The 16205-nt window shown below is 39.5% G+C and overlaps 1 protein-coding gene across 1 annotated transcript in view; it reads left to right on the top strand.

The window, feature by feature from the left end:
• The window catches only part of kcnn4 (potassium intermediate/small conductance calcium-activated channel, subfamily N, member 4), a 40023-nt gene that overhangs the window by 22569 nt on the left and 1249 nt on the right, over window positions 1-16205 (top strand). Inside the window, exons 5-8 of the mRNA XM_088327697.1 lie at window positions 4588-4698; window positions 11342-11463; window positions 13113-13182; window positions 14818-14984. Of these exons, the coding sequence (XP_088183823.1) occupies window positions 4588-4698; window positions 11342-11463; window positions 13113-13182; window positions 14818-14984 (470 nt within the window). The remainder of the gene's footprint in view (window positions 1-4587; window positions 4699-11341; window positions 11464-13112; window positions 13183-14817; window positions 14985-16205) is intronic.

Below are 16205 nucleotides of genomic sequence, written 5' to 3'. Positions count from 1 at the left end.
TTATTGCCGAAATAAATTCAGGGGAGAATAAAAAACTTCAATTTCTGTGTGTTCTTACTCAGATTACTTAATGTCAGAAGTGATTATTTGAGTTTAGGACACAACTTCAGAGTCTTACCTTCGAAAAGAGACAGAATCGCCCATATTATCCAAATGGTTTAAGAACATTATTCAATTTACTTTGGGTGCGTCTTAAATTTGGATTTTAGTCAAATTTTACAGGAACGTTAAGAAGTTAAAAAGACATTGCCTTGTGGTGAAGACTGGCAAGTATTAGTAAACAGGAAGTTGGTGTGGGAGTAAACAAAATACAGTAAAAGCAACAGTGAACATTAGCAGTATGTGTGCAAGAGCAGATTCATGTTCCCGCCAATGTGGGAAGGACACTGCAGATGCAGTGGAAAACTCATTTTTTTCCTCAGCTTTTTATAAGCCTTTTCCCTTATAAGGCAACAATTTCTATCTCATCCATTTTTAGGCTCTTTTTGTTGCCCTTGGTAGCTTGATAATTTGGGTGTGCCAACCTGTGCCCAACCCCCCAGAAAAAAATACATATTTATTTCCTGACAGAGCCAGCGTACGGGGAGTCTTGCTCACCTGGAAGACTGGAAGAGAGTGAAAGAAGATACGTGCTAAATCATAGGTATCAAACTCAATTGACTTGAAGGCCACCAGAACGAGGGTCTGAGTGATAAAAATATTCCAGTCAAGTCACATTTATTTGTACAGCACCTAATCACAATATCTCAAAGGACTGCAGAGGTTACGATGACACTTCCCCTGATCCTTAACCAACATGCAGGCAAGGATTAGGAAAAAAATAAACCTTGAGAAGGGGCCTCACATGTTACTGATACACCAAAAAAAAGGCAACCGACTGGTGTTGTTCGTAAATGAAATGTCTTTATAGCTCTTGGAAATGACCCGCCTTTTTTCTCTTGTGATTGGTCAATGGGATTTTTTTCAGGTATTCTATGTTCTTGACTTTAAATCTGTTGAATATAATAAGGTTATAATTGTTTTGTATTTTACCTTGTTTTAGTAGATTTATAAATGTTTTAATTATATTTCTTGAGTTTTTTTAGTGTTGATGTGTTTATTGAAAAATGTAAAGTTTATTTTTTCTTTTATCTCTTTTTTTTCCTTTCATTTTAGTATTTTTTTCTCTTGTTTTTCGTTTGTTTAAGGTTTGATCTTTCTTTCTTTAATTTCCCTACTTTTTTATTCATTCCGTGCATAGTTTTACATAATAATCGGTAATGTAGGGATTAAAGCAACAAAAACAACCCTGAGCCTACGTGACGTCACATTCGAAGCTGGGAGCGAAACAATACTGGTCAAAGGACTGAGTAAATCAAGCTTTCGTTTCTGGTACTTTGTTGTTAAAATGCCGTCACGTTCCATGTTTTCATGCCAAAATCTGACAAAAAAAACATCATAAATTGATGTTTTACAGGATCCCAGTGGACACTCCTGATCAAAGAACGTAAAAAAGAGTTCTAGTGAATGCATTAAAATGAAAAGATTGGACAGAGGCACTCATCAAAACTTCTCAGGTTTGCAGCACACACTTCATATTAGGTAGGTGAAATTGAACGTTTATGATTGTTGCGATCGAGTCCATGTTACTTCTCACTTTAAGCTATCTTGTTATTTTCTTAGCTTCAGCTAACTGTTAGAATGTAGCCTAAATGCCATCAAGAGATGCTTCTCCTACAAAAAAAACAATAAATACAAGGAATTAAATGTATGTAATATATGACTTGGATTGTGTGCCTGAATGTGTTTGCAATGTGTGCTTGTTCGAGCAGCTGCATACAATATAACATTGACATTTAGGCTACATGCTAACAGTTAGCTGAAACTAAGAAAAAAACAAGATATTACGCTGATATAATAAGTAATATGGACTTGATAACAACAATCAATAACGCTTCATTTCTCTTATCTTGTAAAAGGTGTGTGCTGCAAACCTCAGCAAATGAGTGCCTCGGTCCGATCTTCTATATTTAATGTATTTTGGAACAACTCTCTTCTTTTTCCTCTCTTTCTTTGATTGGGAGTGTCTGCTGGGATCTTGTAAAACTTCAATTTACGATCACTGACGGGTTTTTTTTCAGATTCTGGCACACAAAAACACAGAACAAGATGACAACTGGCAGCTGTTCTTTTCCTCTGTCTTCTAACCCCAGTATTCTCGTTTGCCCGCATCCCTGCGTCCTAGACGCATCATTTTTGCTGGGGACGCATAGTGTCAAATCACGCCCCGTCCCCGTGACTCAACTTTTTTGACATCAAATTGTCATTATTACCTGATTACTTTTTTTTTTTTAACAAAGATTTACTGCACTCCAAACTTTTTGTCAGGCATATCTGCCATTGTTGTTTTGGTCTTGCGGTTCGAGTTTTCGTCTGCACGCCGATCTCGGCAAACGAGATATCTTTGCTTCGAGATTACGTCATTGTTGTGGTGGTTGTCGTCGAGTGAAGGTGAAGGTTAAGTATGCCTCCGAAAAAACAGTTAGTATTAGGTGAAAATCAACACAAAATTAGTACCTTATTCAGTGTCAGTAATAAGTCGAAACATAATGCAGAAAGTGATAACAACGGGAATAATTCTGGCACGAAAAAACTAAATAATTTTTCGGAAGATCGCGGAGGCAAGGAAAACACGTGTGTTGAAGCGAACGATTCGACGAAAGAAAATAAACAAAAGAATACTCCTAGCAAGAAAAGGACTTTTCTGCCAAAATGGATTAAATTATATACCTGGTTATACTATGAGGAGGATGATAATGGAGGCTACATGTTCTGTGATGCGTGTACCCAGCGTGGCAAAAAAACTGGATTGCATAAATCATTTCGCAATACAAACTTTCAGAAAAGAACATTGGATCGGCTCAACGACAATGAAAACCACAAATTAGCTATGGAAATTCTGTTGCTGCAGGAAAAGAGAGGCAAGTATGAACGGATACGACATCAAAAAGAAGACTTGGCCATGCTTTCACTGCTAAAAATAGTTAAGTGGATGGCAGAGGAAGATTAATAAATGTATACATTTTGTATTACCAATCAACTGTGATGATTAAAACTGAATGAAAATATAGATTGATATAATTATTTCAGCAATATTATTTTGTATAATGTACAATATTGTTGTGAACTGAAAAATCTTGAAGTGATAACTGATTTGTATTACCAATAAACTGTGATGATTAAAACTGAATGAATATATAGATTTATATTATATATTTGTTGCCGATTTACAATTTCTAAATTTTGGGGACCCATAGATCTCTGTTGGGACACATAGATTTTTGAGCATCACTTTTCAGAGGTAACCCACTGTAACCCGCGCAAGTATTATTTTGCCCTCAGCTTCGACTGTCTTTATAACAGAGCACTCCATCCCCCAAAAAAGTAAATTCCTAATATGTTGCCATATTACATTTACTTTTGTGCTTCCCTTGCTGACGCTACCCTGAAGAGAAACAAAAAAAGGTAAAATGTACTTCGGTTATTGGTTGTGGTGGTCATGCGCTTCCAACAGTGTTTGTGTTTGTGAAATGTTTTGTTTGTGTTTCAGCGTGTGTATTTTTGTTTTGAGTCCCTTCTTAATCAATCTGTCCTCCTTTGGAAGTAACAGCAGCAAGATATTCTCAAAGGAAACTATTATAGTTGTGTGACACGGACTTATCTTTAACTACTGAACTTTTTTTGTAATAAATACAAATTTATTCGACAAAAGAAAGTACGCAGAGGGACATTGCTCTACTTGGAGGAATAATTTTTTCACGGGGATGCGTTCCAAAAATGTCCCGCGATAGTCATAACCCGTGAAATACAAACCTTTTTTTAATCATTGATGTTTTGTTTTTGTTTTTTTATTACTCACAGGGTTCGTACAGGTGCTTGAAATCCTTAAAAAATCTAAATGTAATGTGTTTTCAAGGTTTTAAAAGTGCTTGATTTTTAAATGAAGTGCTTGTAAATGCTTGAAATTGTTTTTCGGCAGGATTGGTCCATAGACCCCGCATTAAACGAAGAAGAATAAAATGAGTCTGCTTACAAACGACGCCAACAATGCTCTCTGTTAGCTTCCTTTTGCCATTGCATTTCTTCATCCCTTGTGATTAAAGGCTGCTGGCATTTGTTTGTATGGCCTTTGTCATGTGAAGCGTCATTGCCCAAGAGGAAAGGTAAAAGACCGAGATGCCGGAAAGCTGCCATTTTAAAGAATAATGATAACAAAAAATAATCAATAATAATTATTATTATTATTAACATTATAATATTGTTGTTTTTATTCTTTGAAGGATACTGGACATTTTAGAAAAATGGCTTTGATGGCCCCAAAAAAGTGCTTGAATTTTGCCATGAAAAAGGTGTACAAACCCTGTAGTCAAGAGAAGTCCATGTTTGTTGGCGAAAGAAAGTATATCCCTCTGTTTAGCCAATTAAAATGCAGAACACAATGTACAACAAAAATCTGCAAAGTACTAACTCTACAAAGAGATTACTGTATATATTTATTAACGTTTGTCTTTGTAACAGACCGATGTGTGTCATTGTGACCGTTTTCAGGGCGTAGCCTGCACTGCCATGCTCGTCGCTGTGGTAACCAAGAAGCTGGCCTTGAATAAAGGAGAAAAGCATGTGCACTTTTTCATGCTGGACATCCAGATCACAAAAGGGGTAAGAACTATTTCAAAAACCCATTTTTAAAACATGTGGCATTTATTAAGCAAACACAATTACCTTGGACCATTAACTCAAGACCATTCGCCAAAATTGTTTTTTAACGAGCTAATGGAAAATTGTACTGTTATGAAGTCACAGGTGAGATGTCAGATTTTACTGTAAACAGCAGTAAAAGAGCAATGGAATTGCCAATATTTATTTTAAGCATGCTTTTGGGGGGCCTTTCTGTGTGTGCCATGAATGTGCCGGGCCGGCAGTAGCTCAAGAGGTAGAGCGATTGTCTTGGGACCAAAGAGGTGGCAGGTTTGATTCCTGGCCCCCTAAAATAAAATGTCGAGGTGTCTTTGGGCGATCAACCCCTAATGCCCCTGATATGCAGGTAGGTGTCTTGCATGGCTATCGGTCTGTGAATGTGTGTTTGAAGGGGTAAGGTGTGAAATGCGTTGTAAAATGCTATGGAGGTCCTCAGTGACTGATTAAAGCACTATAAATATTCACACAAATACTCACAAACCAATAGCAGAGTCAGCCATGCAAAGCGCCTACCTGCATGTAAAGCGCATTAGCGGTTTAGTGTCTTGCCCAAGGATACTTTGAGATTTAAATTGGAGGAGCCAGCAATCAAATCTGTGACCGCTTTGGCCCCAAGACCGCTCAAGTCAAGTCACATTTATTTATACAGCCCTTAATCACAAAAATGTCTCAAAGGACTGCACAGGATTACAATTACACAATTGCACAATTACCTGATCTTAAACCAGCATGCGGGCAAGGAACAACTCAAAAACCTCAGTGTGAGGAAAAAAGAGAAACCTTGAGAAAGGACCTCACATGAGGTAATCCCCCTTCGGGGATTGACCAGGGTGAATCACAATTAGCACTTGCAAACCTTCGTTTCATTCATCTTCAATTCTGCGGATTCTGCTCGGTGTCTGTGTTCTTTCACGCAGCGTACATCTTTTCTGGATTTCGGTCGCGACTTGTAAGTAGCGTTGGATGGTAGGTCCTGGAATCCGATCAGTTGAGAACCACTGACTTAATGGGACAGTGTGTAATGATTGAGCACTAAATGTCACTGTATTGTGTAGTGAGATGAAACATGAGTAAGAATATTACAAATTATGGCAACTCAAGGTGACCAAACTGTCACATTTTGCTTATTTTTTGCCTAGCCTTTTGCAAAAAAGAAAACGTGAAAAAAAGGAACTAACAAAGAACAAAAAAGAAAAACAAGAGAAAAAGAATAAAACAAAAACGAAATGGAAGAAAAAAGAATTTGAAAAACATTAGAAAAGTAAATAACGAAAAATAAATAAGAGAAGTGAAAATAATTTAAAAAAAAATAAAAAGGCAAGTTAAAAAAAGAAAAAGACAAAAGATATATATATGTTTTGTTTTTTGGGGTTGCTGTGGCAACAGAGGTGTTGCTCTATTTGCAAAACTTATCATATGTTTTCTTAGCACTTTGAAATAGGGAGGCGAATTTATAAACAGTTAAAAATAAACACAAAGTCTAAGCCTTGTTAGGCCTCGTTTAAATGACTTCTATTGTAAGCTCTGAGTCATGTTTTTGGCAAACTAGTTGCTCGCGGTGACTGTTTTGAAGGATACAACCGTTTCCTCTCTTCCAGTGGCTGCATCCTCTCACAAGGTACATCTTTACACATTGCTCACTGATTGTTTTGATGCTTGTGTGTGTGCGTGCATCCTTCGAGTCCAGATTTACACTGATGGGAACAAGGGAAGACACCTGGATGCGGATGGACTCTGACACCCGCTATTATTAACCCTTGCCCCGGGGACGGCGTGACATCATCACAGGGCAGCTATTGCCATTGGACAGGAAAACAAAGCCGTCGTGATTGCAATCAAAAGTCAAAAGCTGCAAGATGTGATGCAAGAGGTGCCAATGTTGCATAAAGTTCACTGGGGCACATTCGTCCGGGGACATAATTTGGTTGTTTTAAAGACTTTAAAAGCATTGCTTTAGATTCCTTTTTTAACCCCTAAACAATGCTATGAAATTCGCCAAAAGTCCTAATCCACGTACTCAGTCAATTGAACGCTGTTTTTGAGCTTTTTGGAGAATAGGGCAATGTTGCTCTCTGATCAAAGGGAACACTCTGAGGTTTTGTCCCGAACTGAAACAATTACTGCAAGTGCTCCTAACCTAACATCGAGTAATCCAAGTTGGAAATTGAGAAATACAACCCCTAGAAAAAGTATGGAATAATCATCAGTCTTGGACAAGTACTCACTCCGACATTTTCTTTTGTAGAACAAAAGTTGAGGGCAGCACGGCGGCGCAATGTTAGCGCGTGTGCGGCACAGTTCTGAGGTCATGAGATCGAACCTCCTGTGTGGAGTTTGCAGTTCTCCCAGTGCTTGCACGGGTTTCCTCCGGGCACTCCGGTTTCCTCCCACATTCCAAAAACATGCATGTCAGGTTTATTGGCCGGTTCAAATTGTCCCTAAATGTGAATGGGTGAGTGAGTTGTCTGTCCCTGTGTGCCCTGCAACTGGCTGGCAACCGGTTCAGGGTGTCCCCTGCCCACTGCCCGAAGATAGCTGGGATGGGCTCCAGCACCCCCACGACCCTACTGAGGATAAGCGGTGCAGATAATGGATGGATGGATGGAAACTCAGTTAAAAAGCATGAAAAAAAGAATCATATTTTTCAAAAGTGCAACTCTTTGACATCCAGAAACACTAAAAGTAAATGTTTAAAAAACTTTCTGGTGGTCAGTAAATGCTACTTTTATAGACCAAGCACAGGGGAAAAAATATAAAATAACTCCATTTACAGTTTTTGCTCTGTGGCATGATGCAAAAAAAGAGTTCACCATCCAAGGACATTTTTTCAATTGAAGGAATAAGAAAGCTTTCCAAAATGTCAATGTAAACTTTTACATTTGCATTTGACCACAGCCATTTCCCCAGTGCCTTTGCCTGACATGCAGCCCCTCATCATTAAGGACTGTGGGAATTTAGATGTTTTCTTTAGGCAGTCCTCTTTGTAAATGACCGCACTGTTTTTACTGCTGACTAACAAGCAGAATTAATCTAAACCAGAGGCGTGTTCAGGAGAGTGGTCAGACATGTAGTCTCTTGTTAATTGCTTGCCGCGCACTGCTGAACAAGTTGTAATCGCTCACTGTGATGGCCTCACTGATCCAAAATGGCCGACGACAGTACAATGGATTTCGTTCTACAGCTTGCTTTGAGCGAGTTGGCTGATATGAGCGACAGTTCGCATATTGACACAGTTAAGGTTATCCTAAACGCAGTGGAAGGGTCATACCTGTCTTGCATTGTTCACAAACATTACCAGGCAATGTAAGACGATATATTACATCGCCAACAGCACTCGTCAGGGTGAGATCCTCCATCTTCTGCACTGTCGACGCCATGTTGGAAATCAGAGTAAGCGGTCTTTCTCCCGTGATTACTCGGGCACGCGTGCGCTCAATAATCACTGGCCGTTCAGAAGCTAGCGATAGCTCGCGAAAGCAATCACCCACTCTCCTGAACACGCCTCAGGTGCCCAATTAAGGAAAGGAAATTGACTGGGTGTGTCCTTATTTTCAACTGAAAATGCACTGATTCCAATTTTTTTTTTTTTTTTTTTTTTTTTTTTTTTTTTTTCAGAATTGAGCGATTCCATATTTATCTCCCCGATTGCTGTATAAAAGTAACATTTACTGACCATTGCAATGTTTTTTTAAAAATTCATTTTAGGGTTTCTGAATGCCTTTTTATTGTACTTTGGAATGACCTTACAATTGTTTAATGTTTGTGATCTGAGTTGAAGTACAGATTGAAGTCTGAGTGAGAGCTTACCAAAGACTATCGACTCAATACTGTTAGGGGTTGTAAAATGCTTTTTTTCTGCCCTGGATTCTTTTTTTTTTTCTTTTTTTGCAATCACATGCCTGCAGAAGAGTGTGTCATTGACATCTTGGCTGGAAAACAGATGGGACAATACCATGAAGCCTTACTTCTTCCCAGGTCAAATTTGACTAGAACCTGAAAAACTTTATATTGTATTTTGCACATTTTCTTGAAGGGTATCTCAAGGTGTTGCCAAAAGAGGCTATTTGGGGACGACCAGTTCACATCTCTTAAACCTCTGCAAACATTACTTTGGCCAATTTCTAGACATTAAGAGAGAGTTGTAAATGTTTGCCTTCTCCTTCCAGAATTTATCATTGATTGTTTAGACTTGGGCGTGATAATCGCATGTTAAAATGGATCTTGGGTTGCATCACGCCGATTATTTTCTGGTCTGATTTGAATAAACAACATAAATATGCATATATTGATGTTTGAATTGGTAACTACTGGCTGAAGATTTTTGGAGCCAAAGTAGGTCATTGGATGTTGCGAGCTATGGACCGTGAAAAAAAAAGCTTGCAATTGGAGAGTGGTGTCAATCAAAAGGTCAAAGGCTAATGGCCATATTGGAACTCATTTTATGAGTTTGTTTACTTGTATTCTGGAATTAAAGGGCGAAAAAGACAGGTTAAAAGAAGAATCGCCAAACGATACAGAAATGGTTTTAAAAAGACTCCCGGTGGTGCCATGTTGTAAAAGGCAGCAAGAAAAGTCGCTCTGTCAAAAACCATGGCAAACCTACAAAATAACTACCAGGAAAAAAGACAAAAAGGAGAAATTTTGTGATTTGTAACCAAGAAGAACATTTCAATAAGATATGGTTTCATTTCATTTCATTTCATATGGTCAAGAAGATGACCTGTTAGTAATGCTGAAAGAGACCTTTTTATCATTACCACCACTGTTGGAGAACTTTGAATTAAATGGAGAAGCCGCTGGGTATTTGACTGATGAGACCAAATGGATAAATGAAAGGTTTAAATATTTGGGGGTGATTCTTACACCACATAGCACACCGTTTTTTTATGCTAATTATGGGAAATTGATGAATGCAATTAAGAAGGATTTGGAAAGATGGGAGATTTTTGCTCTTGAGCCTTATTGGGAGGGTAGAAACAATTAGAATGAACATACTACCAATACTGTTATTTCTGTTTCCGTCTCTTCCTATTGTGATTCCGGGCGCAACATTTAGAGTGTTAAATAAATTGATATCAAAATTGCTTTGGCAAAATAAGAAACCAAGAAAGAAATACAAAACAATTTTTGGCTTCCAAAGAAAAGGGGGGCTTGGATCTACCCAATATTAGAAATTATTATTCTTATTCTGTGGATTACTGGAGACAAAGATACAATATAGGAGGACATGGAGCAGCCATCTTGTCCAAATGTGCCTGTGGAATCCTTATCATTCATATCAGTAGAGATGTGGAAGAAGTGAAAACTCCAGAATGAGTGGATTAAGGGAACTATTAAAGCATGGCCAACAATACTTAACAAATTTAAAACCTCAAGGTCCCTGAGTAGGGCTACGAAAATAGCGAAAAACCCAGATTTTAAACCTGAGGTTATGAATGTTGGATTTTAAAAATGGTCACAAAAAGTATGAATATTGATCAACCAAGTGTTTGAAGGACAGGTATTGAAAACCTATGAACAACTTCAACAAGATTTTGACCTGCCTAAAAATGATTTTTATAAATGTTTGCAACTAAGACGATATCTCCAGAGACATGATGAATGGGGGGGGGATATGTAAAGAGACAACTCAAGTTGAGGAGTTAACTCAATGGTATAAAGCTCTGCAAATGGATCTCAGTAATGATGTGATGGAGGTCAAGGAAAAATGGGAACTGGAAGCTAATGTAGTGATAAAGGATGAAGATTGGGAGAAAACTTTTAAAGAGGGACACAAAATAACCAGCAGTCCGACATAGAGGGAGTTTGAATTGAAAGTATAAGTTTGTTACTTCTATACACCCTCTATTACTTTAAAGTATAAGAATACATGCAATTTATGTTGGCGGAACTCTAGGAGGGTGGGGGATTGTTCGCATATTTTCTAGGATTGCCCAGAGATATTAAACATATGTTATATCCTTTTTAGGTGTAAAAAACAAACGATATTCTTTGTTGTAAGACCCGAATAACTTCTCAACATGTATATTTTTATCTTTTTTTGATATTTGCCTACATATCTATCTAATTTATTTTGTTTATTCTCCTAGCTACCTACCTACCTAATCTACCCAAGTTATCCGAATAATCTGTTTCATTTATTTCCTACCTACCTATCTAGCTAGCTATTTACCTGTCTCTTTAACTACCTGCCGATCCATCCATCTGACAGAAAAAAGTGAAAAAAGGTAAAAGCAAGAATTTTTAGGACCTCCTTTGTAGATAACCCAAATCTCTCTAGTTTTATTGTTGTTATTATTTGCTGATATCAAGCATGAATGAACAAAGAACACAATGTTTAGATACCCCCGCAAAGTCAACTGATACTTGAACATTAATGAATTCATTCATTTAAGACCCTGCATAAATCCCTTTAAAAAGCAGGCTGAGATGAATACAGCTGGAGAATTATGTATTCTTGCCCGCTACAAAGCCCTGTAATCTGCTTTTCAAACATCAGTAACTATTTATTCCAAGCAAACCTTCACAGCAGGAGAAACCTGGAACTTTTAATTCTCAAAATTTTTCATAAATTCTGTCTTATCGCCTCATTCTTTTTGTTCAGATCCGCCACGCTGCTGCAAACGTTCTGCGAGAGTGCTGGCTCCTTCATCGAGCTAACCTGACCAAAGGAACCCGTGGAGAACATCGGCGACACCAGAGATGTCTTTTGGAGGCCATCAGAGTGTATGTGACCACAGCCACAGGCAGGATGCGTATACCTGTGTGTGTTTTTCTTACCTGTGAACTTCACTGCTGCGTTACACACAGTCTTGGGAATAACAAAGTTACATAACGGCGTTATGTTTTTAGTGACAGGGAAATGGAACCATTTTTTTCTGCAGTTACTACGCTGTTACTCTTACTGACGGTCTAAAGCGGTGCTTACTTTGGCTGCAGAATGCCAACGGCGGCGTGCCCCTGCAACACTGACCCTGTAATCTCACAATACGTACGTGAACACTTAAAACATATGTCAATACACACAAAAACAAAGGTAAACACACACCAAAACATATGTAAACACACAAAACGTACATAAACGCACTCACGAAAACGTACGCACCAAAACGTACGTACCAAAACTTACATAAAAACCGGACGTAAACACACACAAAAAAAGGCACAGCTTTCGACCATCAGTAATGGTAACTGCATTGTAAGTTGGTTTACCCTTTTAATGAAAAAAGAAAAAAACGGCGTTACGTAACCGGGTTATTAATAACGCCGTTATTCCCAACACTGTAAATCGGTGATGAGCGTTGAGATTCATGTCTGGTGAAACACGGTCAGAATTACAAATAAACGAACCTACATCCTGTTCAACATTTCATTGGCTGAGCAAGGAAGCAATATATAAACTGTAGCATAGTAGAAAAAACATTTTATTGTCTTACCTCAATTTATGAATGAAGTCTATGTGTCTTGCCTTTTGGACAAAACCATCAATAGATAAGTAATCTGAAATTATGAAAAAAAAAATCTACACTTTGAAAAATATATATACTAAATATCTTGGCTTGCTGATAGTTTGCTAATACTCTGACTAATTCTGTTGCTTGGGGTTAAGGTATGCGGCAAACCAGAATCCTTGGTCTCGCTCAGCACAGAAATACGTTAAAAACAGCATTAATAATATTCATAAACTTAAGTGAAAATTCAGCAGTTTTGGAAAAAGGAGATCCAAAAATTGTGAAGTTAAATAAGAAAGAACGGCAACAGTGAATAAATGTAACAATTTAATATCTTTTTAATTTATATTACCATAATGGCAAGTAATCTGCCTCCCCTGACTGCTCGTCACCGGTGTCAACAAATTACTTTACATGTTTTCTGAAGATTGTAAACCGGGGGTGTCCAAACCTTTTAGAAAGCAGGCGAGATTTTGTAAGCTGAAAATGTGTGAGCGCCGACTATTCTGCCTGGCCTTCGAGCTGTATTTAATAAATTCACCCTCCAGGAAAGGTTTTCAGTGTTTGGCGATCAGCGTCGCAAGCTCGTAGCTTGCTTTTGTAGCATTGTCATTTGACTAGCAGGTTCTCGTGAAAAAGCTCTGCTGTGTCGCTGTTGACTTTGGACATGCCTGGTGTGAACAGTTGGACTTTTTTTGTAGAATATGGCCCAATTCCTAAAGTTGGCATAATCAAACGACATTTTTTGGTAGGCTAAAACAAATTACCCAGATTTTAACCCCAGTTTTTGTAAAAAATGGTTTTGGATTGTTTGGTACAGCAAAGAATTATGTACCCGTTCTCAAAAAAAGTAACTCTTAAAAAATACCCAGATTTTTTTTACAAAAAAATATTTATTTTTTTCTCAAAAATGTAAATTTACAGATTTCGTCACTTGCGCCTCAAACAAAGGAAACTGCGGGATTATGTCAGCGAGATCGTGGACCTCCCAAAGGTAAACCTTCAAAGCTTTTTGGGAAAAACCTGACCAGATGTAAACAAGGTAAAAAAAACTCATTGCAATGTTTACATCTGACAATGAAGTGATTATATGCACAATAACAATATCTGTATACCAAAGCCATATCCCCCTAGTAGAAGGTGGCTAGAGTCAAGAACAAACTCACATTCACCAACCATTCATTCCCCTTCGGTCGTCCCAACCTGACTCCAAACATTAAGCAGACAGCACAACAAATGGTGAGTTGCTGTGCCATGCAACTCTTAATCAGCAGAGAAGCAAGACAGCATACACTGGTTTACCTCCTCTGCATCATATGCGTCGATTTCAGTCATTCCTAACTATCCTTCGCCATTCACATCCATCCCTCTTGCATCCATTAGGTTAACATACCTCACATCCAGAGACCATTTAACCCCATCCATCCAACCACATTTGGGCCTTCTTCTCATTCGATATCCCACCATTTCTGCAATTCATACTATTTTAGTCAAACAGCCTTCTTCCATTCTTTTCATATGTCAAAACCATCTCAGAACATTTTCATCAACCCTCTCAGCAAGCTCTCTGACCTCACCAGTTCTTCTCCTTACTTCCTCATTTATTAACATATCCGGTTGTGTCACTCAACACATACTACGCAAACTGTCAGGACCAAAACGGAGACAGAACCCGCTCGTGTAACGTTTCTCACAGTTTTATTGGGAAGAAGGGAAAGGATTGCACACACGATCCGGTGATCACTGGTCGCGGGGAGCAGGTCGCTCTGAACGCGGAAGTGCCACTTTCAGGGTGAGCGATAGGGGGGCGAAAAAACAGGTCAGTAGCAGAGACAGGAGAGCAAAAAGCGTTGTCGAGATCGGCAACGAGTCGAAAGCCAGGAGAGGAGAATAGACGTGGTCGAGATCAAAACCGGCCGTAATTTGGGATGGGAGAGCAGACGTGGTCAAGATCAAAACAGATTGTAGCGGAAGACAAATAGGAGCAAAAAAACGGGACAGGCGAAAAAAGGGCTTGCCGTGTAAAAACAGAGATTCGCAGACGTACCGACAAAATGGGACTGACAGGACCGAGTTTAAATACTGACAGGGAGCCAAGCTGTCAACAAGCTGCAGCTGGCGCCACGCAAGCGGAGCTAATTGGGCACCATGGCAACCGTGACAGCAAACATCTTATTTCAAAGACATTTAACCTATTACTCTCATTTACTCTCAAACCCCACTCTTCTGAGCCATACATCACTGTTGGGATCACCACGCCCTCATACAATCCTCGCTTTGCATCCATTCATAGATCTCTAAATTTCAACTATCCGTTCAGCACAACCAATGCCTTGCAACTTTCATCCACCTTCTTGGGGGGAGTTTTGCCCGGGATGTAATTTAGTGTAGAACTACCACTGCTTTTAAGGGTGAGGTGTGGCTATGTATATAAGGCTAGGTTAACACTGCAGAGCCTTATTCTCGATTCCGATTTTTGGGTGAAATCTAATATTTTTGTGAGATCATTCCCATTTCCGACTAAATACGACTTTATGCGATCTCCTGTGACTTCTATGTGTCTCCTGTGTGAATGCCACCATGTCCCATGTCATGGGGAGTCATGAGAAGATTTTGTTTTGTAACCCAGATGCAGATGATCATGTATGACCTAAGCGCCAATTGGAATAACTCGTACCGGGAAATGGAACAGCGCATCCTGTCCATGGAGCAGAAACTGGAAGAGTTAAGTCGCTGCTTTCAAGAAACCTCCAAGCTGCTGTCACAGGTTCTACTTCACCGCAACCAGGAGATCAGGTAAACAAAGACTTATTACCAATACTGTGCAGATCAGTACTTTGAAACAAAATGGCCAAGCCGTTGCATGGTATATGGTGTCTTTGGAGAGGACCAACTGACATTTAACCTTTAAATTTGGGGTGTCAAACATATGGTCCTCGAGACCGAAAAAAGCCACATTACGTCAAACAATGACCTCCTTTGAAATACGTCCCCTGGGTGTCATGGAAGGAAGGCCCCACTCGCAAAGCAAACCACCCACTCTATCTGTATTTTCTGCCATTTATCAACCAGAGAGCATTGGAGGGAAAAATTAAATTATACTTATTTAATTCAGAATTTCATTCGGTGGTTACCCAATCGGCCAGCGGGTAGAGCTCATGGTTTCCCGACTGAATTAGTTTGACATAGCCTCATATTATCTCTATCTCTGTTTCTCCTTGTGTTAAACTGTTTTTATCTGCTATGCATGATCTTAAACTATAACTTGGAAGCATGAGCTTCATCATATTCACAGGAATGAAAATGATACTGTGTAATATTTGACCACTAGATGTAGCTGTGGTTAGCGCCAGCCCCACAGTGCAGAGGTTCGAGTACCGGAGCCTCCCTGTGTGGAGTTTGCATGTTCTCCTCGTGCCTACATGGGTTTCCTCCGGGCACTCAGGTTTCCTCCCACATTCCAAAAATTTGCGTTTCAGGTTAATCGGCCGATTCAAAAAATCCCTGGGTGTAAAAGAGCGAGTTCTCTGTCTCTGTGTGCACTACGACTGGCTAACAACCAGTTCAGGGTACCCCCTGCCCACTGCCTGAAGATAGCCGGGATGAGCTTCAGCACCCCAGCGACGCTACTGAGGATGGTGCAGATAATGGATGGTTAGATGTAGCTGTATTATGGATGCAGGTACGGGATGCAGCTCGGCCTCAACTAGATCAAAGGTCCGGTGACCCCCAGGAAAACCCAGTCTGAGACCGTCATCCATCAAACCCGGAGAGAGCATTCCACTCTTTTCCAACTGAGAACCATGGTCTCGGACTTGAAGGTGATGATCTTCATCACGACCGCAAACCGTCCCATGGAGAGATGAAGGCCAACAGCACCCCCAGCATCACATCATCTGCAAAAAGCAGAGATGCAATGCTGAGGCTTACAAACCGGACTCCTTCCCCTCCTAAACAGCCTTGGCGGAGTCCAACTCCCACTAGAAACAAATCTGAATAACTGCCGGCAATGCGGAC

The sequence above is a fragment of the Urocampus carinirostris genome, chromosome 2 (genome assembly GCF_059441175.1).
Source record: "Urocampus carinirostris isolate Australia breed hairy pipefish chromosome 2, RoL_Ucar_1.0, whole genome shotgun sequence".
In the NCBI taxonomy this organism is placed as follows: Eukaryota; Metazoa; Chordata; class Actinopteri; order Syngnathiformes; family Syngnathidae; genus Urocampus; species Urocampus carinirostris.
Note: the sequence above shows the minus strand (reverse complement) of the source record. Positions and strands in the feature narration are given on the sequence as shown.